The sequence below is a fragment of the Melanerpes formicivorus genome, unplaced genomic scaffold (genome assembly GCF_026170545.1).
Source record: "Melanerpes formicivorus ecotype bairdi unplaced genomic scaffold, bMelFor1.0.p_v2 SCAF_10, whole genome shotgun sequence".
NCBI lineage: Eukaryota > Metazoa > Chordata > Aves > Piciformes > Picidae > Melanerpes > Melanerpes formicivorus.
Window position 1 is genome coordinate 23,115,360 of NW_027142362.1, and position 26,363 is coordinate 23,141,722.

Consider the following 26,363-nt stretch of genomic DNA (forward strand, 5'->3'; position numbering starts at 1 on the left):
TGCTGGGCTGGGTGAGGGGGCTGGGAGCAGCAGGACCATCTCCTCCCCTCCCCCTGGCTGCTGCAGGAGCTCCCCTGAGCCAACCCAGCTTGCAGGGTGAGAGACACCAACCTGGCCCAGGGCTGGGCTGCCTTTGGAGCTGCCCCTCCTGCCTGCTGAATTAATCAGGAGATCCTGAGCTGCCAGAGAGGTTTTCCTTGTTGCATCATTTATTCATCACCTCTCTCAGGGGCAAGGGAGGGACATGGAGACCACGCCAGAGGGCTGGGCTGAGCCTGTGGGGCATTGTTCATGTTTTTAGGGCATGGGCCAGCCAGGGAAGTGGTCTTGGAGGTCCTTCCCAACCCAAACCATTCCAGGATTCCATGATCCATCCCTCCCCAGCCAAGAGCAATCCCCTGGGGGTGATTCAGGGAGGTCCTTCCACTTGCATCCCACTGCTGGGATGAAGCAGCCTGGGGGTTGGAGCACTCTCAGGTGGATCCCTTGGGAGCTCTGCTCTTTGTCCTGCTGCTCAAGGCAGTGAGATGCAGGGGGGGGGCTGAGGGCAGGCATCTCCATCCCCCCCAGCCCTGTTCTCCCTGTGAGGGTGAAGTGCTGTGGTGGCAGCAAAGGCCTGAGAGGCAGATGGGGCTGGGCTGCAGGGGGGGCATCAAACCTTTCATGGTGAAATCTTGAAGCCTTTCAAGCCCTTAGGGTGGAAGCTGCACCCAGAGACCACACTGAGCCTGGGAAGGGTTCTCTAGACCAACCTCCAACGTTTATCAAGGCACCAACCCCCCCCCCCCCCCCAAAACAAATCCTCCTTTGGGAGGGCTCTGCACTTTAAATAACTACACAAACCAGCAGAAGAGCCACCCAGGAGGCACAGCAGTGGCCTCTCCACCCCCCAGAGCAGGGCCAGGGACATGAGCCCCCTCTTCACCCCAGCAGCTGGGGCGTCCCCACGGACCCAGCAGAGGAGGGAGGAGCCCTGACCCCCTCCCCAAGGCACACAAAGATCCCTGACCCCCTGGGAAAGCTGAAGGCTTGACCCCCAGGCACCAGCCAGGTTCATCCTCACCAGCACTTTAGTCCCCAAAGCATCAGAGAGGACACCTGGCCAGCAGGTCCCTCCCCCCTCCTCCCCAGCCCCTGCCTTTGGGCCACCTTGCAGACCCCTCCCCAGGCTGAGAACTGTCCCCATGGCATTTGTGCATTTAAGGCAACAAGAAAAGTCCAGTGGGTACCACAGTGCTGCAAGGTGAAGCCATCATCTGCACAGCCCCAGAGCTGTGAAGCCCCCCAGGCCTGGGAGCACCACCTCTGCTCCCCCCCCAGGCCTGGGAGCACCACCTCTGCTCCCCCCCAGGCCTGAGAGCACCACCTCTGCTCCCCCCCCCAGGCCTGGGAGCACCACCTCTGCTCCCCCCCCAGGCCTGGGAGCACCACCTCTGCTCCCCCCCCAGGCCTGGGAGCACCACCTCTGCTCCCCCCCCAGGCCTGGGAGCATCACCTCTGCTCCCCCCAGGCCTGGGGCTCCTGCAGGTCACATTCCTCTGCCTGAAGCCTCCAGGGCTCCCTCGGTGGCTCCCAGGGACCTTGCTTGAGTCCATCACCTCTCTCAGGGCCTCTGGGCTTGGAAAGGGCACCACAAACGTGCCCAGGAAGGCAGCTGGAGGTGGTTGGGCTTGGCTGTGGCCACGCAGGAGCAGGCACAGAGGGTGCTGGGGGGGCAGAGCTCCTGCCCCTGGCTGCCCCCAGCCCCACACAGGGCTGGCCAGGGAAGAGCTCTCATCCCCAGGAAGGAGGCAGCCCAGGGAGCAGAGACCCAGCCTCTCTCCAGCCTCAGGGCACCTCAAAAGCAGGCAGGGCTGGCAAGGGAGGAGGGTGATGTGGGCCTGGGGTGATGGGGGGCAGCAGGGCTGTGCCCTCCCCAGGCTCATCCCCGCTGGGGACACCTCGGCTGGTCCGGGGCACGGGGGGCGACCCAGCGCCCGTCAGTCGAGCTCCTGCTCCTTCCCTGGGGAGGAAAGAAGGGGAGAGAGAGAATCAAAACAGACAAAAAGGACTTCACACTACAGAACAAGAAATGCACAGGGCCAAAGGAGCGAGTGCCTTTGGTCTCCAGCAGCTCCAGGCTCTCCTGGCCCTGGGAAAGGGCTCCAGGCTCTCCTGGCCAGCTGTGGGGGTTCCATCCCTCCCTCCCTCCTTCCACCCCCCCTGGCCAGAACACACCCCCGAGGGCAGCAAGCCCCAGGAGATGCTGTTATTCAGGCTCCTCTGGGTGGAGGAGCAAGCAGGGAGATGTGTCTAAGCAAAGAGGAGGGATGAGAAGGCAGAGGGCTGGGAAGCGGAGCGGAGCGCAGGCAGCATGGGAGGGGAGATAAGGGCAGGGAGGAGGGGAGGAGGAAATTTGGACTCAGTTGATGCTTCACTGAAGGTGTGAAGGGGAAGGCAGAGGCTTGATAAAGCTGGAGAGGGGGGGAAGGGGGTGGCATGAGAGGAAAACCAGGAAGGGAGGGTGAAATGAGCAGGGATTGAGCAGCAGCAGAGGCCAAGGAAATGAATTAAAAGAGTGAGATCTTGGGAGGAGGAGGAGGAGCCAGGGAGGAGAAAGGCTCACCAGGCAGGGCAAGGGTGAGGGGTGTCTCACCACCCTCACTGGAAAGCATTTCCTCCTCATCTCCAGTCTCAGTCTCTCCTCTCCCAGCTCAAAGTCATTTCCCCCTCATCCTGGCACCCCAAGCCCTTGCCAAAAGCCCCTCCCCAGCTCTCCTGCAGCCCCCCTCAGGTACTGGGGGGTTGGCAGCAATGAGCTGGGAGGCTGGGAGGAGATATCCCCAAAGGCAGAAGTAGGAACTGGGAGTCTGATTCTCAACTGAAGAAGGAGATTGAGAGGCTTGAAGGTGTCCAGAGAAGGGCAAGGAGGCTGGGGAGGGGTCTGGGGCACAGCCCTGGGAGGAGAGGCTGAGGGAGCTGGGCTTGCTTAGCCTGCAGAAGAGGAGGCTCAGGGGAGACCTTCTTGCTCTCTGCAACTGCCTGCAGGGAGGTTGGAGCCAGCTGGGGGTTGGGCTCTTGTGCCAGGCAGGCAAGCAGCCCCAGAAGAAGAGGACACAGTCTGCAGCTGTGCCAGGGGAGGTTGAGGCTGGAGGGGAGGAGAAAGTTGTTGGCAGCAAGAGGAATTGGCCCTTGGGCTGTGCTGCCCAGGGAGGTGGTGGAGTCCCCATGGCTGGAGGTGTTGCAGAGGGGAGTGGATGTGGCCCTTGGAGCCATGGTTGAGCTGTCAGGAGGTGCTGGGTGACAGCTTGGACTTGCTCAGCCCTGAGGCCTTTCCCAGCCTGGCTGATTCCATGATTCTATGGTTCATGCACTTCCCCCAGAGAGAGAGCTGGGACTGGGCTGCTGCTTGAGGGTTCTGCATGGTGAGGATCAGCTTCATCTTTCCTGCAAGGCTGCCTGAGCCCTGGAGCAGGCTGCCCAGGAGAGGGTTTGTGGAGTCTCCTTCTCTGGAGAGGTTCCAACCCCCCCTGGCCACGGTGCTCCTGGGCAAGCTGCTGTGGGTGACCCTGCTTCAGCAGGGAGGTTGGCCTGGGTGACCCCCAGAGGAACCTTCCAACCCACCCCACGCTGGGATCCTGAGGGTTTGAGCTAAGCAAACAGATGGCAGCACTCAGAGATGAGCCAAGCTGCTCCCCAGCTGACCTGGGAGAGTGGCAGCAGGGCTTCTCTCAGCCCCAAGGTGCCCAAGGAAAGGAGAGGCAGGGAGAGAAACAGCACCTCAGAGCCCCCCAGCTGCAGCACCCTGCTGGCCAGAGGAAGCACAGCCCAAAGGGGAGGGGAAGTGTGAGGTGGGAAAGGACTGAGCTGGAAGAATGGGATGGCAAAGTGGGGCAGGGAAGGGGGTGGGAAAGAAGGAAAGGAAACCCCAACAGGACCTGGGGATGGAGCCTGGAGATGCCTCAGAGGCTTTGCAGCCAGACCTCAGCATGGATACATAGATGGAGAGAGTGGGGTGGGCTGGAAGGGACCCTCAAGATCACCCAGCTCCAACCCCCTGCCATGCCCAGGGACCCCTCCCCCCAGCCCAGGCTGCTCAAGGCCTCATCCAGCCTGGCCCTGAACACCTCCAGGGGGAGGAGGCAGCCACAGCCTCCCTGGGCAGCCTGGGCCAGGCTCTCCCCATCCTCACTGCCAACAATTTCTTCCTCAGCTCCAGTCCCAGTCTGCCCTCACAGGGTGTCAGGGGTTGGAAGGGACCCCTGGAGAGCTTCCAGTCCAAGCCCCTGCCAGAGCAGGAGCAGAGAATCCAGCACAGGTCACACATCCAGATGGGCCTGGAAGGTCCCCAGAGAGAGAGACTCCACTGCCCCAGGGCTCTGTGACCCTTCCAGTGCAGAAGTTCTTCCTCATGTTGAGGTGGAACCCCCTGTGCTGCAGCTTACATCCACTGCCCCTTGTCCCCTCCTCAAGCTTCACCTCCAGTGTGCTCCAGAAGCCTTCCTCCTGAAGGTCTCCACCTCTGCCCCCCAGCCTCACTCACCATCCTTGCTCTCCAGGCTCTTCAGTGGCTGCAGGGCTGGGGAAAGCAGAACAGCTCCTGGTGAGAGCCCCCCCTGTGGCATGGAGCTCCCTTCCCCAGAGCCAAGAGCCCCACACTGGGGAGCCCACCCCCCCAGAACCTCCCCCCCACAACCCCAAACTCCCAGCCCCTGAGCTGGGCCCTGCACCAGCAGCCCCTCTGATGGCAGCAGAGCACCACCAGTGCTTCCTGCCAGGAGGCTTGCCAGGGAGCTGCCAGCCCGGGGGGTGCCCTGAAGGGAGGGAGCAGGGCAGGGCAGGGTGCCAGGCATGCCAGGGGGCAGCCCTGGGCAGGGGACAGTGCACAAGCAGGCTCTGTGAGGTGCTCACACAGAGAACCACTTGGGGTGGAAAGGAACCTTCAAGATCATCCAGCCCCAACCCCCTGCCATGGGCAGGGACCCCTCCCCACCAGCCCCCATCCAGCCTGGCCTGGAACACCTCCAGGGAGGGGGCACCCAAAACCTCCCTGGGGCAAGCATCCTGCACCCACCTGTCTTGGGCTCTTCCCCCTCCTCCTCCTGCTCCTCTGTCCCTGCAAAAGAGTGTGTGAAGCACCTGCCAGGCTGCAGCCCAGTGCCCACCCTGAAACCCACCCTGAAACCCACCCCCCAGGGCAGCCCACCTGAACAGATTCACAGACTCATGGGGTCACACAGCTGCCAGGGCTGCAAGGGACCTCAAGGATCAGCCAGCTCCAACCCCCTGGAACTGGACCTGGGCAGGGACACCTCACACTGCAGCAGGCTGCTCACAGCCACCTCCAGCCTGGCTGCAAACACCTCCAGGCAGGAGGCCTCCATGGTTGGGATGGAGGTTTGGGTTGGAAGGGACCTCAAAGCTCAGCCAGTTCCAATCCCCCTGCCATAGGCAGGGACCCCTCCCCCCAGCCCAGGCTGCTCAAGCCCTCATCCAGCCTGGCTGCAAACACCTCCAGGCAGGAGGCAGCCACAGCCTCCCTGGGCAGCCTGGGCCAGGCTCTCCCCACCCTCACTGCCAGGAATTGCTTCCTCATCTCCACTCTCAGTCTCCCCTCCTCCAGCTCAAAGCCATTGTTCCTCATCCTGGCACTCCCAGCCCCTGTCAAAACTCCCTGCCCAGCTCTCCTGGAGCCCCTGCAGGTACTGGAAGGTTGCTCTGAGGTCCCCCTGGAGCCTTCTCTTCTCCAGGCTGGACAGCCCCAGCTCTCAGCCTGATTCCCCTTGGACCACCTCAGAGCCACCACATCAGCCCTGGGGTCTGCTTGGGATGAGCCAATGCTGCTGCTCAGGGAGGAGACAACTGGTCCCCAGCTGCACCCAGCAGGCCACAGGGAGGCATTTGCCTCCCTCAGCACAAGGCTGTGCCAGGGTGGCACATCCCCTGCCAGCAGAGCAGCCCAGGGCAGAGCAGCTACAAGGCAGAGCAGCCCCAGGACAGAGCAGCCCCAGAACAGAGCAGCCCCAGAACAGAGCAGCCCCAGGGCAGAGCAGCCCAGGGCAGAGCAACCCAGGGCAGAGCAGCCCAGGGCAGAGCAGCCCCAGGGCAGAGCAGCCCAGGGCAGAACAGCCCCAGGGCAGAGCAGCCCAGGGCAGAACAGCCCCAGGGCAGAGCAGCCCCAGGGCAGAACAGCTCAGGGCAGAACAGCTCAGGGCAGAACAGCCCCAGGGCAGAACAGCTCAGGGCAGAACAGCCCAGGGCAGAGCAGCCCCAGGGCAGAGCAGCCCCAGGACAGAGCAGCCCAGGGCAGAGCTGTGTGCCAGGGCAGAGCACCCCCAGGGCAGAGCAGCCCAGGGCAGAGCAGCCCAGGGCAGAGCTGTGTGCCAGGGCAGAGCACCCCTAGGGCAGAGCAGCCCCAGGGCAGAGCAGCCCCAGGGCAGAGCAGCCCAGGGCAGAGCTGTGTGCCAGGGCAGAGCACCCCCAGGGCAGAGCAGCCCAGGGCAGAGCAGCCCAGGGCAGAGCTGTGTGCCAGGGCAGAGCACCCCTAGGGCAGAGCAGCCCCAGGGCAGAGCAGCCCCAGGGCAGAGCAGCCCAGGGCAGAGCTGTGTGCCAGGGCAGAGCACCCCCAGGGCAGAGCAGCCCAGGGCAGAGCAGCCCAGGGCAGAGCTGTGTGCCAGGGCAGAGCACCCCTAGGGCAGAGCAGCCCCAGGGCAGAGCAGCCCCAGGGCAGAGCAGCCCAGGGTAGAGCTGTGTGCCAGGGCAGAGCAGCCCCAGGGCAGAGCAGCCCCAGGAGCCCAGGGCAGAGCAGCCCAGGGCAGAGCAGCCCCAGGGCAGAGCAGCCCAGGGCAGAGCAGCCCAGGGCAGAGCTGTGTGCCAGGGCAGAGCTGTGTGCCAGGGCAGAGCTGCCCCAGGAGCTCAGGGCAGAGCTGTGTGCCAGGGCAGAGCTGTGTGCCAGGGCAGAGCTGTGTGCCAGGGCAGAGCTGTGTGCCAGGCAGCGCCGCCGCTCCCCTCCCTATTTATAGCACAGCCACCATCTGGAGTGGCACTCAGAGAGGGGCCCAGCAGGGGGGAGCACAGACTGCCCCCTCCCCAGGACACCCCAGTGGCACCAGGAGCTGAGCATCCCCCCTTGTGTCGCCCCTGCAGCACCCACCAGGCTGCCACTCTGCCTCGCAGCCTGCGGGAGGCTTTGGGACCTGCCCCCCCCGGGCTCTTCCTGCCCAGAAAGGGCAGCAAGGGGGAAGAAGAGAGGAAGAAATCTCTGCTCCTGGCACCCTGGGGACTGCCAAGCTGCTGGGCAGAGCTCCCTGGCTCACCAGGAGCCCCAGCAGAAGGTGATCTCAAAGGGTGTGCAGCCATCAGTGCACAACACCAGGGGCTGGCAGCTGCCTCCTGATGCTCAGGGCCTGAGGTCAGCTGGCCTGGGGCCACAGCTGAGCTCCACAGTGCTGCAAATCCCCAGCTCGAGCAGGAAATGCTCTCAGAGAAGGGGGGGAGGGGGTGAACCACCCAAAGATACCTTTTGCTCTTAGATATACACCTGGGAAACCACCACTGCCCCCTGCAATCTGCTGGGGAAAATCCTCTTCCCCCTCCTCCACTGCCAGCCAGCCAGGCTCTGTCATGGACAGAGAGAGAGAGGAGGAGGAGGAGGAGGAGGAGGAGGAGGAGGAGGAGGAGGAGGAGGAGAGAAGCAGCAGCCCCAGGGAAGGAGGCTGCAGGTCCTGGCAGGGAGAAAAAGCTTCAGCAGAGCCCAGGCAGCAGGCAGGCAGCAAGAGCAAGCAAGCAGGGATGTGGGGAAGAGCAAAGCTGCTGCTGCAGCCATCTGCAGAGCTCAGCAGCTCCCTGACAGCCACAGACACAATCCCCACCCCCAGCCCTTGCTCTGGGCAAGTCACTCTCCAGAGTCATCACCACAACACCCAGCTCCCCCCAGGCAGCAGCAGGCAGCAAGAGCAGCCAGCAGCTCCTCTCCTCTCCTCTCCACAGGGCAAAGCACTTGGCAGCCTTCCACGGTGCCAAGGGCTGGAGGCAGCTGCCTGGAGGAGAGCAGAGCAGGCCCAGAGTCATTCTGGCTGGGAAAGACCTTCAAGGTCCTCAAGCCCCAGCCATTCTCTACCTCTGCCAAGGCTGCTGCTGCTAAACCCTGGCCCTCAGCACCACAGCTCTGCCTCAGCCAGACACTGCCAGGGGTTCAGCCATGCCCTTGGGCAGCCTGTGCCAGGGTTGGAGAATCCTTCCAGCGAGGAAGTTTCTTCCAGTGGCCAGTTTATAGCTCCCCTGGGGCCACCTGAGGCCATTTCCTCCTGTCCTGCCACTTGTGGCTTTCTCCTTATGTTCAGATGGAACCTCCTGGGCTCCAGTTTGTGCCCCTTGGCCCTTTCACTGGGCACCACTGACAAGAGTCTGGCCCCAGCCTCTTGACCCTCACTCTTTAGCTCTTGCCCTGTCCCTGGGCACCACTGAGCAGAGTCTGGCCCCAGCCTCTTGATCCTCACTCTTTAGCTCTTGGCCTGTCCCTGGGCACCACTGAGCAGAGTCTGGCCCCAGCCTCCTGCCCCTCACCCTTCAGCTCTTGCTGAGCATTGCTCAGTTCCCCTCTGGGGCTGCTCTCCTCCAGGCTCTCAGCCCCAGGGCTCTCAGCCTTTGCTGCTCCCAGAGCTGCTCCAGACCTCTCAGCAGCTCTGGAGCCTCCCCTGGACTCTCTCCAGCAGCTCCCTGTCTCTCTTGGTCTGGGGAGCCCAGAACTGGACATAGGACTCCAGATGTTGCCTCAGTGGAGGGGCAAGAGAACCTCCTTCAACCTGCTGGCCACACTCTCCTTCATGCACCCCAGGAGACCATTGGGCTTCCTGGCCATGAGGGCACCTTGCTGGCTCAAGGGGAACCTGTTAGCCACAGCACTGCCAGGGCCTTCTCTGTAGAGCTGCTCTCCAGCAAGGTCACCTCTCACCTGTCCTGCTGCAGGGGGCTACTCCTCCCCAAACTAGAAGTGAGATTGAGATTGGCTGTGAGGAAGAAGTTGTTGGCCAGGAGGGTGGTGAGAACCTGGCCCAGGCTGCCCAGGGAGGTGGTGGAAGCCTCCTGGCTGGAGGTGTTTGCAGCCAGGCTGGAGGTGGCTGTGAGCAACCTGCTGTGGTGTGAGGTGTCCCTGGGCATGGCAGGGGGTTGGAGCTGGCTGAGCCCTGAGCTCCCTTCCAGCCCTGACAGTTCCATTATTCTATGACTCCAGGTACCACTCTTCCCTACTCTTGCCCTTGTTGAGCTCCCTGAGGCTCCTCTCCACCCAACTCTGCAGCCAGGGCAGGCAGCACAGCCTGGCAGGGGGGTCAACCACTCCTCCCCATTTGGTAGCATCAGCTAACTGGCTGAGGGTTCACTCATTCCTTCATCCAGGTGGCTGCTGCTGATGCTGAACAAGACTGCACCCAGGGCTGGAGAACACCAGGATGCAGAAGGGACTGCAGCACTGCCTGGGGAGGAGAGGCTGAGAGCCCTGGGGGTGGTTAGGCTGGAGAGGAGAAGGCTGAGAGGGATCTGATCAATGGCTATCAATAGCTGAGGGCTGGGGGTCAGGAAGGAAAGGACAGGGCCAGGCTCTGCTCAGCTGCACCCTGGGATAGGCCAAGGGGCAATGGATATAAACTGCAGGAGGTTCCAGCTCAACATGAGGAGGAACTTCTGCACTGTGAGGTACCAGAGCCCTGGAGCAGGCTGCCCAGAGAGGTTGTGGAGTCTCCTGCTCTGGAGCCTTTCCAGCCCCATCTGGATGTGTTCTGTGTGCCCTGTGCTGGATTCTCTGCTCCTGCTCTGGCAGGGGGGGTTGGCCTGGAAGATCTCCTTGGGTGCCTCCCAGCCCCTGACACCCTGGGAGCCTGTGAACACCAGGAGCTACCAGCCCCAACTCCACCCTGCACCGCTGCCCACAACCCTCTCAGCTCTGTCCTTCAGAGGGTCCCCTGAGCTGCCAGCCAGCCCCCACCCCTCCCAGAGGGGGCAGCCCTCCCTTACCTGCGTTCTCCTCCTCTTCCTGGGCGCTCTGGCGGATTTTCTTCAGGCAGACATAGAGGAGGAGCAGCAGCAGCAGCAGCACGCAGAGGCCCAGCGCCAGCGTCACCCACAGCGCCACGGCGGGGAAGGCCAGGGGCTGGCCTGGCAGGGGAGAAAGCACCATCAGCACCACCAGCACCACCAGCAGCACCAGCAGCACCACCAGCACCACCAGCAGCACCAGCAGCACCACCAGCAGCACCCTGCTGGCTGTGGGCAAGGCTGGGGATGGAGTCTGCCTGGGCTGCAGCAAGGCCTTTGCCACCATCCCCCACTGCAACCTCCTGACCAAGCTGTCAGCCCCTGGCTGGGACAGCAGCTCTCTGAGCTGGGTTAGGAACTGGCTGGAGGCTGAGCCCAGAGAGTGGTGGTGAATGGTGCCACAGCCAGCTGGCAGCCAGGCACCAGTGGTGTCCCCCAGGGAGCAGTGCTGGGCCCCAGCCTGGTCAATATCTTGACTGATGATCTGGAGGAAGGGATGGAGTCCATCAGCAGGAAATGTGCAGCTGGCAGCAAGCTGGGGGCAGGAGTTGAGCTGTGAGAGGGTAGGAGAGCTCTGCAGAGGGACCTTGCCAGGCTGCACAGATGGGCAGAGGCCAAGGGCAGGAGATTGAAGACATCCAAGTGCCAGGGGCTGCACTTTGGCCACAGCAACCCCAGGCAGTGCTGCAGGCTGGGGCCAGAGTGGCTGAGAGCAGCCACAGCCTCCCTGGGCAACCTGTGCCAGAGTCTCCCCACCCTCAATGGGAACTTTGTTAACCTTCAAACACCTGCACTAAGAAATTCAATCAGCAGCTGAGCAGCCCAAGAGAAGCAGTAGATGATGCTGCACTCACTCCCTGCCCCCTCTCCTCTCATGCCCCAGGGCCAGAAAGGATGAAGGCCCAGGGTCTGGATAGCCTGGCAGGAACCCCCAGGGCTTGGGGGTCATCTAGAGTGCCAGGAACCCAACCTTCCCCCAGAGTATTGCTCCTTCTTCCAACAAAGCCTTGCTCCAAGGGCTGCCCCACCCCAAGGCCAACCATGTACTTGGGAGCCTCTGGCAAAGCCACCCCTCTGGCCCCAGGCTGCAGCAGCCACACAACAAAATGCTTCAGCCAGCCAGGAAAGTTCATGCCTCACCAGGGACCCACTTTCCCAAGGCATCAAGTGCCATGCCGAGGGCAATTCAATGCTAATTGACACCAATGAGGAGCACAGAAGGTTATAAAGAGCTCCAGGAGGGCAGCAAGGGAAGCTTGGAGCGAAGCACTGAGGCTGAACATGCTCCAGAAGCTCCTCCAGCCTGGAGTCTGAAGGAGGATGGGATGGGGATGGGATGGGATGGGATGGGATAGAATAGAATAGAATAGAATAGAATAGAATAGAATAGAATAGAATAGAATAGAATAGGATAGGATAGAATAGGATAGAATAGAATTAACCAGCTTGGAAAAGACCTTGGAGATCATCCAGTCCAACCTATCACCCAGCACCATCTGATCAACTCAACCATGGCTCCAAGGGCCACATCCAATCCCCTCTGCAACACCTCCAGCCATGGGGACTCCACCACCTCCCTGGGCAGCACAGCCCAAGGGCCAAGTCCTCTTGCTGCCAACAACTTTCTCCTCCCCTCCAGCCTCAACCTCCCCTGGCACAGCTGCAGACTGTGTCCTCTTCTTCTGGGGCTGCTTGCCTGCCTGGCACAAGAGACCAACTCCCAGCTGGTGACAACCTCCCTGCAGGCAGTTGCAGAGAGCAAGAAGGTCTCCCCTGAGCCTCCTCTTCTGCAGGCTAAGCAAGCCCAGCTCCCTCAGCCTCTCCTCCCAGGGCTGTGCTCCAGACCCCTCCCCAGCCTCCTTGCCCTTCTCTGGACACCTTCAAGTCTCTCAATCTCCTTCTGAAACTGAGGAGCCCAGAGCTGGACACAGGACTCAAGCTGTGGCCTAAGCAGTGCTGAGCCCAGGGCACAATCACCTCCCTGCTCCTGCTGGCCACACTCTGCCTGCTGCAGGCCAGGATGCCCTTGGCCTTCTTGGCCCCCTGGGCACACTGCTGCCTCCTCTTCAGCTGCTCTCCACCACTCCCCCCAGCTCCCTCTCTGCCTGGCTGCTCTCAGCCACTCTGGCCCCAGCCTGCAGCACTGCCTGGGGTTGCTGTGGCCAAAGTGCAGCCCCTGGCACTTGGATGTCTTCAATCTCCTGCCCTTGGCCTCTGCCCATCTGTGCAGCCTGACAAGGTCCCTCTGCAGAGCTCTCCCACCCTCTCACAGCTCAACTCCTGCCCCCAGCTTGCTGTCAGCTGCACATTTCCTGCTGATGGACTCCATCCCCTCCTCCAGATCATCAATCAAGATATTGACCAGGCTGGGGCCCAGCACTGCTCCCTGGGGCACAGCACTGGTGCCTGGCTGCCAGCTGGCTGTGGCACCATTCACCACCACTCTCTGGGCTCAGCCTCCAGCCGAGGATGAGGAACCCCAATGAAGAGCATCCCATGGCCATGTGGTAAGGAGAAGACAACTGCTGTGCCCTGGGTTGGCTTCCTGGGGGCTGGGTAAACAGGGCTGGGGCCAGCAGCAAACCTGGACACTCAGAAGTAGCCACCTGTGGGGCTGCTGGTGTGCGGTGACAGGAGAGGGCAGCCATGTAGGTCCACGTGGAGAGAGGCAGAGCAGAGACACTGGGTAGCAAGCCCTAGGGTGACTTTGGGCCACAGGAGGGATCCCAGGGTCCCCAATGTCACCTTCCTTCAGATGGAACCCATCCCCCTCTGCCCCCATGCTCAGCCCCCGCTGGCTCACCTGTGATGGTGACCGAAGCTTTGGCCTCCTGCTGCAGCACTGGGTTATGCACCAGGCAGGAGTAGGTGCTGCCAGGCTCCACCAGCACCTGGAGGACACTGCTGACATCAAAGAGGCCTTCCTCGTTGGCCACCTGGGAGGTGGTGACGTTGGCTGTGATGTTGCTGCCCTGGCTGTCCTGCCAGAGGACGCTGGCCTCGGGGTAGCCGCGGGACGCGTAGCAGCTCACCGACGCCAGAGCCCCGGGCTTCAGGTCCTTGTGGGGCTCCAGGCTCACCAGGGGCTTGGAGTAGGGAGCTGCAAGGCAGAGCACACTCGGTGGGACACAGTGAGGAAGACCAAAGGATGAGGACCTGGAGCAGCCCAATGAGGCTGGGCAAGCCCCAGGGCAGATTCTGCCAGCTGATCAGAGCGAGGAGCTGAAGCCTTCTGGCCAGGCATGGAGACACTGGGGGCTGCTGAGGGGGGAGGGGAGGAGGCTGAGGGGAGACCTCACTGCTCTCCACACCTACCTGAAAGGAGGTTGTGGGCAGCCTGGGGCTGGTGAATGGGATGGGATGGGATGACAGAGACCTTTGAGATCAAGTCCAACCTCTCACCCAGCACCATCTGATCAACTCAACCATGGCTCCAAGAGCCACATCCAATCCCCTCTGCAGCACCTCCAGCCATGGGGACTCCACCACCTCCCTGGGCAGCACAGCCCAAGGGCCAATTCCTCTTGCTGCCAACAACTTTCTCCTCCCCTCCAGCCTCAACCTCCCCTGGCACAGCTGCAGACTCTGTCCTCTTCTTCTGGGGCTGCTTGCCTGCCTGGCACAAGAGACCAACCCCCAGCTGGCTCCAGCCTCCCTGCAGGGAGTTGCAGAGAGCAAGAAGGTCTCCCCTGAGCCTCCTCTTCTGCAGGCTAAGCAAGCCCAGCTCCCTCAGCCTCTCCTCACAGGGCTGTGCTCCAGACCCCTCCCCAGCCTCCTTGCCCTTCTCTGGACACCTTCAAGTCTCTCAATGGCCTTCTGAAACTGAGGAGCCCAGAGCTGGACACAGGACTCAAGCTGTGGCCTAAGCAGTGCTGAGCCCAGGGCACAATCACCTCCCTGCTCCTGCTGGCCACACTCTGCCTGCTGCAGGCCAGGATGCCAACCTCCAGCCTCAACCTCCCCTGGCACAGCTGCAGACTGTGTCCTCCTGTTCTGGGGCTGCTTGCCTGCCTGGCAGAAGAGCCCAACCCCCAGCTGGCTCCAACCTCCCTGCAGGGAGTTGGGGAGAGCAAGGTGGTCTGCCCTGAGCCTGCCCTGCTCTCTGGGGAGGCGGCGGTGCCGCTCCTGCCACGCGCAGGGTGACGGCGGCGCTGCCGTGCTGGCGCACACGCACGAAGCAGGTGAAGCTGCCCTCGTCGGCGATCTCCACGCGCCGCAGCAGCAGGGAGACGTCGCCCTGGGCCAGGCGGGTCGTAGAAGAGGGCGGTGCGGTTGGCGTAGGCGCCGCTCTGGTCCTCCAGGCGGGTCCCGGCCGCTCCGAGAAGCTGTGCACCGAGCGCTGGGTGTCCGTCAGGTGCCAGATGAGGGTCAGGTCGGCCAGGCTGAAGTTGGCGTCGGGGGGAGAAGGAGCAGCGCAGGGTGGCGTCGCGGCCGAACAGCCCCACCACGGGCTCCTCCGGCACCTGGATCTCCAGGGCACCTGGGGGGAGAACAGCACCTGCTGGGGAGGCCTGCAGAACCACCTCCTCAGGGTGCCCAGCAGCACAGGCTCATAGGGTGCCAGGGGTTGGAAGGGACTCTGGAGATCATCGAGTTCAAGAGGGGATTGGACCTGGCCTTGGTGCCATGGTCTAGGCACGAGGTCTGTGCTGCCAGGTTGTGCTCGATGATCCTCGAGGGCTCTTCCAACCTTGGTGATACTGTGAGCCTGTGTGAGTCCAAGCCCCCTGCCAGAGCAGGAGCACAGAACCCAGCACAGGTCACACAGGAACACAGCCAGACAGGGCTGGGAAGGCTCCAGAGCAGGAGACTCCACAACCTCTCTGGGCAGCCTGCTCCAGGGCTCTGGGACCTCACAGTGCAGAAGTTCCTCCTCATGTTGAGCTGGAACCTCCTGTGATGGAGTTTCCATCCATTGCCCCTTGGCCTATCCCAGGGTGCAGCTGAGCAGAGCCTGGCCCTGGCCCCCTCCCTCCTGACCCCCAGCCCTCAGCTATTGATAGACATTGATCAGATCCCTCTCAGCCTTCGCCTCTCCAGCCTAACCACTCCCAGGGCTCTCAGCCTCTCCTCCCCAGGCAGTGCTGCAGTCCCTTCAGCAGCCTGGTAGCCCTCCCCTGGACTCTCTCCAGCAGATCCCTGTCCCTCCTGAGCTGGGCAGCCCAGAGCTGGATGCAATATTCCAGGTGAGGTCTCAGCAGGGCAGAGCAGAGGGGGAGCAGAACCTCCCTGGCTCTGCTGGCCACACTCCTCTGAATGCAGCCCAGGATCCCCTTGGCCTTCTTGGCCCCCAGGGCACATTGCTGTCCCATGCAGAGCTTGCTGCCCCCCCAGCACTCCCAGCTCCTTCTCCTTGGGGCTGCTCTCCAGCAGCTCCCCTCCCAGCCCCTGCTCTGGAGTAAGGGATGCCCAAGGAGGGTCCTGTGGGCAGGTAGCATCTCCAGACCCTCCCCAGAACCAACCCCAGCCACACCTGCCCTGCTGGCAGTGACACTGTCCCCCCCTCCAGTGCAAAAACAGGGGGGCACTGCTGCCTTCTGCTGCCAGCTGTGGCCACAGGCACCCAACCTTGCACCTCCCAGGGCCAGGCAGCTTCACTCCTCTCCACCAGGAGAGAAGGTCAGGGGATGAGGACAGGGATGTCCCAAGGGCCTGTGTCCCCCTGCCCCAGGACAAGCCAGCTCTGGGCAGCACCAGGAGCAGGCTGGTAGGCACTAGATGGCACCAGTGCTTCAGTGTGATGCCAGCCTGCCACTGCACCACAGCAGCTTCACCCCGGTGCCAGGCACGGTGCCAGCCACGGCGCCGAGCCGCGGGGGGATGCCAGCTCTGCCAGGGCTGACAGACTCTGTGCTCACAGCTGCTGCTGGGGGGCTCCCTGGCAGTGAGCACTGCTGCCCCTCAGAGCAGAGCCAGGGCACCAGCAGGGCTTCCTTCAGCTCCACCCCCAGCCCCAAAAGAGGGAGGGAACAGAGCAATGGCCTCCCCTCCATCAAAGCTTTGGTTGCTCTTCTGGTGCCTGCCCTGCTGCAGGGCAGAGCTGGTCCCCACTGCAAGTATCTACGATCAGGTGACCGCCTGGTGGATGTGGGGCAGGCTGTGGATGTAGTCTACCTGGACTGCAGCAAGGCCTTTGCCACCATCCCCCACTGCAACCTCCTGGGCAAGCTGTCAGCCCCTGGCTGGGACAGCAGCTCTCTGAGCTGGTTAGGAACTGGCTGGAGGCTGAGGCCAGAGAGTGGTGGTGAATGGTGCCACAGCCAGCTGGCAGCCAGGCACCAGTGCTGTGCCCCAGGGAGCAGTGCTGGGCCCCAGCCTGGTCAATATCTTGATTGATGATCTGGAGGAGGGGATGGAGTCCATCAGCATCAGTAGATTTGCTGACGACACCAAGCTGGGGGCAGGAGTTGATCTGCTGGAGGGCAGAGAGGCTCTGCAGAGGGACCTGGACAGGCTGCACAGATGGGCAGAGTCCAAGGGCAGGAGATTGAACACATCCAAGTGCCAGGGGCTGCACTTTGGCCACAGCAACCCCAGGCAGTGCTACAGGCTGGGGTCAGAGTGGCTGAGAGCAGCCAGGCAGAGAGGGACCTGGGGGTGCTGGTTGATGGTAGGCTGAACATGAGCCTGCAGTGTGCCCAGGCAGCCAAGAGGGCCAATGGCATCCTGGCCTGCATCAGGAACAGTGTGGCCAGCAGGAGCAGGGAGGTCATTCTGCCCCTGTACACTGCACTGGTTAGGCCACACCTTGAGTCCTGTGTCCAGTTCTGGGCCTCTCAGTTTAGGAAGGAGGTTGACTTGCTGGAAGGTGTCCAGAGAAGGGCAACAAAGTTGGTGAGGGGTTTGGGAGCACAGCCCTGTGAGGAGAGACTGAGGGAGCTGGGGCTGCTTAGCCTGGAGAAGAGGAGACTCAGGGGTGACCTTATTGCTCTCTGCAACTACCTGAAGGGAGGTTGTAGACAGGCAGAGGTTGGTCTCTTCTCCCAGGCAGCCAGCACCAGAACAAGAGGGACACAGTCTCAGGCTGTGCCAGGGGAGGTTCAGGTTGGATGTTAGGAAGAAGTTCTACACAGAGAGAGTGATTGCCCATTGGGATGGGCTGCCTGGGGAGGTGGTGGAGTCACCATCATTGGAGGTGTTCAGAAGGAGACTTGATGGGGTGCTTGGTGCCATGGGTTAGCTGTTTGGGTGGGTTGGATTGGTTGATGGGTTGGACACGATGATCTTGAAGGTCTCTTCCAACCTGGTCTGGTTTATTCTAATATTTATTCTAATATCTCCCTGGGGATGAGGCCAGCGAGGAGACATCAGAATCAGAGAAGTGTTTGGGCTGGAAAAGACCCTGCAGATCACCAAGTCCAACCAGTCTCTGACTCTGCCAAGGCTGGTGCTAAACCATGGCCCTCAGCACCACATCTCTGCCTCTTGGAATCACCTCCAGGGATGGGGACTCAACCACCCCCCCGGGGCAGCCTGGGCCAGGCTTTCAGAACCCTTTCAGTGAAGAAGCTTCTCCTAACAGCCAACCTAAACCCCCCCTGGTGCAGCTTGAGGCCATTCCCTCTTGTGCTATCACTTGTTCTTTGGCAGAAGAGTCCAACACCCACGTGGTTCCAAACTCCTTTCAGGGGGCTGTAGAGAGCCAGGAGGTCTCCCCCCAGCCTCCTTTTCTCCAGGCTGAGCAGCTCCAGCTCCCTCAGCTGCTCCTCACCAACCCTGCTCTCCAGACCCTTCATTGTTGCCCTTCTCTGGACCTCCTCCAGCACCTCAATGCCCTTCTCAGAGCGAGGGGCCCACAACTGAGCCCAGTGTTGGAGGTGTGGCCTCACCAGTGCTGAGCACATGGAGACAATCACTGCCCTGGTGACACTACTGCTGGTCCAAGCCTGGATGCTGTGAGCCTTCTTGGCCACAGGGCACACCCTGGCTCATGTTCATCCAGCTGCATAGAATCACAGCAATCAGTAAGGTTGGAAATGAGCTCAGAGCTGATCAAGTCCAAGCTGGCACCCAGCACCTCCTGACAGCATGGCTCCAAGGGCCACATCCAATCCCCTCTGCCACATCCAATCCCCTCTGCAACACCTCCAGCCAGGGGGACTCCACCACCTCCCTGGGCAGCACAGCCCAAGGGCCAATTCCTCTTGCTGCCAACAACTTTCTCCTCCCCTCCAGCCTCAACCTCCCCTGGCACAGCTGCAGACTGTGTCCTCTTCTTCTGGGGCTGCTTGCCTGCCTGGCACAAGAGACCAACCCCCAGCTGGTGACAACCTCCCTGCAGGCAGTTGCAGAGAGCAAGAAGGTCTCCCCTGAGCCTCCTCTTCTGCAGGCTAAGCAAGCCCAGCGCCCTCAGCCTCTCCTCCCAGGGCTGTGCTCCAGACCCCTCCCCAGCCTCCTTGCCCTTCTCTGGACACCTTCAAGTCTCTCAATCTCCTTCTTAAATTGACCACCTCCAGGGCTTCCTTTGCTGGGCAGCTTCCAGCCACTCTTCCCCAAGCCTGGAGCATTCATGAGGTGGTTGTGACCACTACATTTTAAGCAAGAGCTCAAACAAGGAGGAGATGCAGGAAGGAGCCAGAGGGGAGGAGACCTGCCAGGAGCTGCAGACAGGCAGACAGGCAGGAGAAGAGCTCTTGGGCAGCCTGCCTGGCTCCTGGCAGGCTTGAGGGCATCACCTCTCTCTCCAGCTAATAATAAATGGGAACAGTCCCCAGCCTGGCCAGAACTGCTGCTGAGCTTCCCAAAAAGGATCCAGTCCTGACAGCTCTCCCAGGTTGAGGTGCTGCAGTCTGGGGCTGTAGGAACCACAGCACTTGGGGACAGACCCAGGCAAGCCCAAGTGCCAGGGGCTGCACTTTGGCCACAGCAACCCCAGGCAGTGCTGCAGGCTGGGGACAGAGTGGCTGAGAGCAGCCAGGCAGAGAGGGAGCTGGGGGCAGTGGTGGAGAGCAGCTGAAGAGGAGGCAGCAGTGTGCCCAGGGGGCCAAGAAGGCCAAGGGCATCCTGGCCTGCAGCAGGCAGAGTGTGGCCAGCAGGAGCAGGGAGGTGATTGTGCCCTGGGCTCAGCACTGCTTAGGCCACAGCTTGAGTCCTGTGTCCAGCTCTGGGCTCCTCAGTTTCAGAAGGCCATTGAGAGACTTGAAGGTGTCCAGAGAAGGGCAAGGAGGCTGGGGAGGGGGTCTGGAGCACAGCCCTGGGAGGAGAGGCTGAGGGAGCTGGGCTTGCTTAGCCTGCAGAAGAGGAGGCTCAGGGGAGACCTTCTTGCTCTCTGCAGCTCCCTGCAGGGAGGTTGTCACCAGCTGGGGGTTGGTCTCTTGTGCCAGGCAGGCAAGCAGCCCCAGAAGAAGAGGACACAGTCTGCAGCTGTGCCAGGGGAGGTTGAGGCTGGAGGGGAGGAGAAAGTTGTTGGCAGCAAGAGGAATTGGCCCTTGGGCTGTGCTGCCCAGGGAGGTGGTGGAGTCCCCATGGCTGGAGGTGTTGCAGAGGGGATTGGATGTGGCCCTTGGAGCCATGGTTGAGCTGTCAGGAGGGGTTGGGTGCTGGGTTGGACTTGGTGATCTCTGAGCTCTTTTCCACCCTGGCTGATTCTATGATTCTATGGTAAGTTGGAGACCTGCAGGATTTGTCCTCCCAGGGCTGTGCCATGCCAGCTGTGGCAGGCAGGAGGTGGTGTCCCCTCTGATGAAGGTGGCCCACGTGCCACAGAAGCCACCACACCTCCCCAGGCATGGAATGGGTTGGAAGGGACCTGAAAGCTCATCCAGTTCCAGCCCCCTGCCATGCCCAGGGACACCTCCCCCCAGCCCAGGCTGCTCAAGGCCTCATCCAGCCTGGCCTTGAAGACCTCCAGGGAGGAGGCAGCCACAGCCTCCCTGGGCAACCTGTGCCAGGCTCTCCCCACCCTCAATGGGAACTTTGTTAACCTTCAAACACCTGCACTAAGAAATTCAAACAGCAGCTGAGCAGCTCAGGAGAAGCAGTAGATGATGCTGCCCTCACTCCCTGTCCCCTCTCCTCTCATGCCCCAGGGCCAGAAAGGATGAAGGCCCAGGGTCTGGATGGCCTGGCAGGAACCCCCAGGGCTTGGGGGTCATCTAGAGTGCCAGGAACCCAACCTTCCCCCAGAATATTGCTCCTTCTTCCAACAAAGCCTTGCTCCAAGGGCTGCCCCACCCCTGACATCAGCCCCCCAAGGCCAGCCATGGCAAGGCCACCCCTCTGGCCCCAGGCTGCAGCAGCCACACAAGATTTCCTGCAGGAAAATGCTGCACCCAGGCAGGAAAGTTCATACACCAGCAGGGATCCACTTGTCCAAGCCATCCAGTGCCATACCAAGAATTTCTTCCCCATCTCCAGTCTCACTCCCCCCCTCTTCCAGCTCACAGCCACTGCCCCTTGTCCTGTCACTCCCAGCCCTGGGCAAAAGCCCCTGGCTGGAAGGGACCTCAAGGATCAGCCAGTTCCACCCCCCTGGAACTGGACCTGGGCAGGGACACCTCACACCACAGCAGGTTGCTCACAGCCACCTCCAGCCTGGCTGCAAACACCTCCAGGGGTGAGGCCTCCATGGTTGGGATGGAGGTTTGGGTTGGAAGGGACCTCAAAGCTCAGCCAGTTCCAATCCCCCTGCCACAGGCAGGGACAGCTCCCCCCAGCCCAGGCTGCTCAAGCCCTCATCCAGCCTGGCCTTCAACACCTCCAGAGAGGAGGCAGCCACAGCCTCCCTGGGCAGCCTGGGCCAGGCTCTCCCCACCCTCACTGCCAGGAATTTCTTCCTCATCTCCACTCTCAGTTTCCCCTCTCCCAGCTCAAAGCCATTGTTCCTCATCCTGGCACTCCCAGCCCCTGTCAAAAAGTCCCTGCCCAGCTCTCCTGGAGCCCCTGCAAGTACTGGAAGGTTGCTCTGAGGTGTCCCTGGAGCCTTCTCTTCTCTTCTCCAGGCTGAACAGCCCCAACCCTCCCACTGGGTGATGCCTTGAGCAGCTGCAGGCCCAGGAGAAACACCAGGAACTGTGATTCCTTCCTCTCTGTGGGGATGAATGTGGCCTTCAGGACCTCTCCTCTGGGGGTGGTGACAGGCAGAGCTTGCCAAGCCCAACCCCCACCCAGCTCTGCTCACCTGCCAGGCTGAGCACCAGCGCTCCCAGGGCAAGCAGGGGGCTGAGCATCCTCGACGTGAGCAAGGCCTGGGGAGGGAGGCAGAAGGAAGCACTGCCCTGGGTGTCCTCAGGAGGAGTCTTCTGTCTTGCAGTAAGTGCTGGGGAAACAATGGAAGAAAACCCTGTGACAGTGCTGGGAAGGAGGGGCAGAGAGGAGGGAGGGCAGGGGACCAGCATTTCCCCCCTCCCAGGCATCAGGGGCAGCCACCCTGCTGCCAAATGCAGACACTGGGGGACCTGATGGACCCAGAGGCAGCTCTTGTGCTGGAGGCTCTGGCTGCTGCCTGGGGAAGCCCACGTGAGCCTCTTCCCTCCTCACTTCTCCTCCTCCTCCCCCCCTTTTGCTGCTCTCTTTCCCAGCTTTTCCCTGCAGTCTTGGGCTGTTACATCCATCCCTGCCCTCCTCCAGGAGGAGGTGTCCAAACTGGCTGAAAAAAAATCCAAACAGAAGTGGTTTGCAGATCCCCAGGGCTGGGAGGTTCATCCCTGCTAGCAGCAGGAAAGCCTCCAGTATGAGGTTGCCACCCTCCTCCCCCACCCCCCCAAAAAAATGGGACTAAACCCAGAGAGTGCTGGAGCTGGATGGGAGGGGGGGAGAGCAAGCTGCTCGGCACTGCTGGCCACCCTGGCTCCCTTCCTGAGCATCCTGAGAGCCTGCCAGGCCCCTCGTGACCTGCCTTCCTCCCTTGGAGCTGCAATCAGCCCCAGGCAGCACAGCACAGCCCCAGCCCTCTCCCAGCCCCTCCCAGAGCCTCGCTGCTCCACCCAGAGCCTTCGGGGAGCAGAGTCACAGAGCTGTCCGGGCTGGAGGAGAGCTCAGGGCTCAGCCAGTCCCAGCCCCCTGCCATGGGCACCGCACACTGCAGAGTCCAGCCTGCTCTCGTGAGCAGAGTGCTGCCAGCCCAGCCCTGAGGTGTCACAGGAAGGGGATCCCCATGGCCCCCAACCCTCCTCCCCACTCTGCAGCCTTTTGCTGTGCCTGTCACAGCTGCCCCAGTCCCGAGCTGGAACCCAAGGGTGGGCTCTGCCCTTGCCCTGAGCTCTCAGAGAGTCACAGAGCTCTCAGGGCTGGAAGGGAGCTCAGGGCTCAGCCAGCTCCAAGCCCCCTGCCGTGGGCAGGGACAGCTCACACCACAGCAGGCTGCTCACAGCCGTGCAGCACAACAGCAGCTCCTCCTTACTGGCAATAAAGTGGGTGTCACAGCAGGGCCATTGGCTCCAGCAGGACCATAGGCACCTTCCTCCTGAAACCCCCTTGAAGAGGGGAAATGGCAGCCCCAAAGCTCTGCTCAGCTCCCACGGGGGGTGGGAGGAAACTGAGGCACGGCTCTGCCCCAAGAGCTCTGTGAGGGCTTCCTCCCTCCTGCCAACCCTCTCCCAAGGATCCTTGGGGGAAAACAAATGGCCCAGCTTCCTTTTGTCCCTTAAACCACACCCCAAACTCCTACCTCTTCTCAAGGAAGCCCCCTGCCACAGCCTGGGCAGCCAGGAGAGGAAGGAGCTGTGGTGGGAGAGGGTCCCCAGGGCAGCACTCAGCTGCCCGGGGAAGGGAGCCTGTGACTCATCTCCCTCAGGCTGGCCCTGGGAGCTCTTTCCTTTTGCTGGAGCTGCTCAGAGAACTACAGCCCTGGAGGTCTCGTGAGCAGAGTGCTGCCAGCCCAGCCCTGAGGTGTCACAGGAAGGGGATCCCCATGGCCCTCAACCCTCCTCCCCACTCTGCAGCCTTTTGCTGTGCCTGTCACAGCTGCCCCAGCCCCGAGCTGGAAACCCAAGGGTGGGCTCTGCCCTTGCCCTGAGCTCTCAGAGTGTCACAGAGCTGTCGGGGCTGGAAGGGAGCTCCAAGACCAGCAAGTCTGTTAACCCAACACCACTACAGCCAGCAAACCACGGCCCCAGGTGCCATGGCCACATTGTGCTTGAGCCCTTCCAGGGCTGGGGACTCCACCACCTCCCTGGGCAGCCTGTGCCAGTCCCTGACCACTCCTGCAGCCAAGAAATCTCTCTGTCTCCAACCTAACCCTGCCCTGGCACAGTTCCAGGCTGTTTCCTCGCAGGCTGGGCTGCAACAAACCCAACAACCACATCCCTTTGGAAGAGGCACAGCCTGCCAGGGTGGCTGCAGCCTCCAGAGGCCCCCGGAACAACGAAATCCTCTCCTGCAGTGGGACCCTGGGGACCATCCCCCCCACCCGCTGCCCATTTCCTATCCCACACCACTCAGCCCAAACGCTGCTTGCTGACAACACCCGGATTGCCAGCTGCCAAATTACAGCCCCCCACCCCCTATAAGATGGGGTGGAGGTGTCAACAAAACCTCTGCTGCTCCAGGGACAAAGACCTCACCCATCAGCCTGAGTCAGTCTAAGTCTCTGGGGGTGCCTGTGCTGAGCCCCCAGCTCCGCTCTGCTCCTCTCCCGCCGGAGGTTTGTGCCAACGGAGAGCCCAGCTCTGCTCCGGACTATTTTTAGCCCCCACTCAACTTCTTGGTGCACAGCAGAAGGTCCCCGGTGGCAAGAGAGGACCCTGGTGGGGGGACATGAGCTGCAAAGGGAGATGGGGTGCAAGCCCCAAATCTCAGGTAGGGATTTGGGGGGGGCGGGGGAGGGGGGAACAACGATACTTGACGGTAGAAAGGGAAGGGTTGGGTTATCCTTGTGCTCATCCTGAGGGAAAGGGGCGCAACTGCTGCCTTGGGAGCTGGGGCTTGTCCCACGCGTGGGGGTGGGGTCTAGCTCCATCCATGAAACCGGAGGGCTCCCGGCGGCGGTGCTGCTTCCCCCGAATCCAAACGGGAACCGGCGGGGCCACCGCCTTGCCCCCACCGGAAGAGAAGGGGACCCCCGACTCCCCCTACCCCAGCCCTCCCCGGGTACCGGCTGCTCCACGGCAGGGCTCGGGGTTGGGGCTTGGGGGGACGGAGGGAAGCAGCCTCATTCATTTGGCCCTCCCGGAACAACGCCCGGGCTGCCGGAGCCGTCCCGTGGGAAGGCAGACGGCGGCGGGAGCGGCGGCGGCGGCGGGAGCGGCGGCGGGGAGCGGCGGCGGCTCCTCCCCACGGGCTGCCTCCCACCGAGCCGCCCCCACTCCCCGCCACGTCCCCAGCCCCGGCCGGCCCGGGCCGAGCCGAGCTCAGCTCCACACGGCCGAGCCCCACCAAAACGCGGAGACTTACCGGGAAGGCGGCGCGGAACAGACCGGCCGGTCCCGGGGCGGCGGCCCCGGCCCCGATTGGCTGTGACCGCTTCCTGCCGGGGTCCCGCCGGCGGCGGAGGGAGGAGGAGAGCAGGAGGAGGAGCAGCAGGAGCAGCACTAGGAGCAGCCGGAGGAGGAGCAGGGGCTGAGCTGGGGTCGGGTGGGGTGCATGGAGCTAGAGGACTGGGAAGCGTGGAGCCGGGGACTTGGGGCACACAGAGCTGGGGGATTGGGGTGCATGGAGCCAGGGACTTGGGGCACACAGAGCTGCGGGATTGGGGTGCATGGAGCCAGGGACTTGGGGCACACAGCTGCGGGATTGGGATGCATGGAGCCAGGGACTTGGGGCACACAGAGCTGTGGGATTGGGGTGCATGGAGCCAGGGACTTGGGGCACACAGAGCTGCGGGATTGGGGTGCATGGAGCCAGGGACTTGGGGCACACAGAGCTGCGGGATTGGGGTGCATGGAGCCAGGGACTTGGGGCACACAGAGCTGCGGGATTGGGGTGCATGGAGCTGAGGAGTTGGGGAGAGAGGAGTCAGGGTGACTGAGATGCACAAAGAGTTGGGGAGCACCAGATCAGGGGGGTTGGGGTACACAGGGTCTGGAGTGCAGGGAGCTGGGTAGCTGGGGGAACAGCAAACCAGGGGTTGGGGTGCACAGAGCCAGAAGATTGGAGTGCATGGAACTGGGGAGTTGGGGAACACCTAGTCAGAGAAGTGGGGTGCACAGAGCTGGGGATTTGGGGTGTTTGGAGCTGGGTTCTTGGGGAGCACCAGGCCAGGGGGTTGGGTTGCACAGAGCTGTGAGATTGGGGTGCATGGGGCTGGGGAGGTGAGGAGCATCATCTCGGGGGATTTGGGTTCATGGAGCCAAGGATTTGGGGTGCATGGAGCTGGGACATTGGAGTGCACAGAGCCGGGTGGGTGGGAAGCACAGAGCTGGGGAGTTCAGGAACGCTGAGCCAAGAGATTGGGCTGCATGGAGTCAGGGGTTGGGGAGCACCAAGATGGGGATTGGGGAAGGACTGGGGTACACACTGAGCCCTGGCAGTGGGGTGCATGGGGCCAGGGGAGCAGGGTGCACTGAGCCAGGAGATGTTGGGGTGCACAGAGCATGAAGCACTTGGAGGTGCAAACACACAGACCCAGGGAATTTGGAGGCCTCGGAGCAGGGAGGCTGGGTGCACAAACCCATGGGACTGGAGCACTCAGACCTGGGGGCCTTGGGGTGCACAGAGCTGGGGCGCTGGAGCCTTCAGATCCAGAGGTCTGGAGTCCACAGAGCTGGGTGGTGGCAAGGCAAGAGGGCTGAGGCAGCTGCTCCCGGGAGAACAAAAGGCAGCTGGAACTTCCCTGCAGAGATGGGGGGGAAGCAGATCCAGCTAATGACTTACCCACAGCAGCTGCCTGGAGGCTCTCTGCAACCCCACGGTGTGCTCGGTGGAAAACGCTGCTGAGGGCAAGAGGGGGACCCAGGAGGCTGGGAAGGGCGGCGCTGGAAGGGGAGAGCCACGCTGGGTCCCCGGTTAGCAGAGGTCAGAGCTCAGCCACGCGAGGCAGCCTCCCCCCTGCACCGACCACCCGCAGGGCCCGGGCTGCCCCGGACCCCCCCCCCGTGCCTGCTGCACTTCGGGTGCTGTAGGCCAGCCGGGCTCGGGGGGATGCCACCAGCACCCGCACAGCCCAGCGGGTGGCTGCGAGCCGGGGCTGGGCCCCCGGGGCTGAGCTTCCTCCCACGCTGCCGCACACAAAGTCTCCTTTCAGACAGCCGCGGGCGGGCGGCAGCCCAGCGCCGCTCCTCGGCACGCACCGAGGGGTGCTGCGGGGCCAGGGAAAGGATCACAGCAGGAAAACGGGGCGGGGGGGAGGAAGAGCTGGGAAGGAGATGAGCAAGGCTGATTTCTCAGCGGGGCACACACACATCCCCCAGATGTTTCCCCAAAGGAAGCAGCTGCCTGGGTTTAACCTGGGAGTCCCCTTGGCACCACCAGCTCTG

At 62.4% G+C, this 26,363-nt stretch overlaps 1 protein-coding gene across 1 annotated transcript; it reads right to left on the minus strand.

Moving 5' to 3' along the window:
• Positions 1 to 195: 195 nt before the first annotated feature.
• CD276 (CD276 molecule) lies at positions 196 to 24,428 on the minus strand. Its single transcript, XM_068144279.1, is given in 11 exon segments — positions 196 to 2,002; positions 4,523 to 4,558; positions 5,054 to 5,095; positions 9,991 to 10,131; positions 12,815 to 13,117; positions 14,143 to 14,260; positions 14,262 to 14,324; positions 14,327 to 14,410; positions 14,412 to 14,491; positions 21,131 to 21,268; positions 24,343 to 24,428. Coding segments are annotated over 10 exon segments (939 nt in total). The 5' UTR covers positions 21,180 to 21,268; positions 24,343 to 24,428; the 3' UTR covers positions 196 to 1,979.
• Positions 24,429 to 26,363: the final 1,935 nt, after the last annotated feature.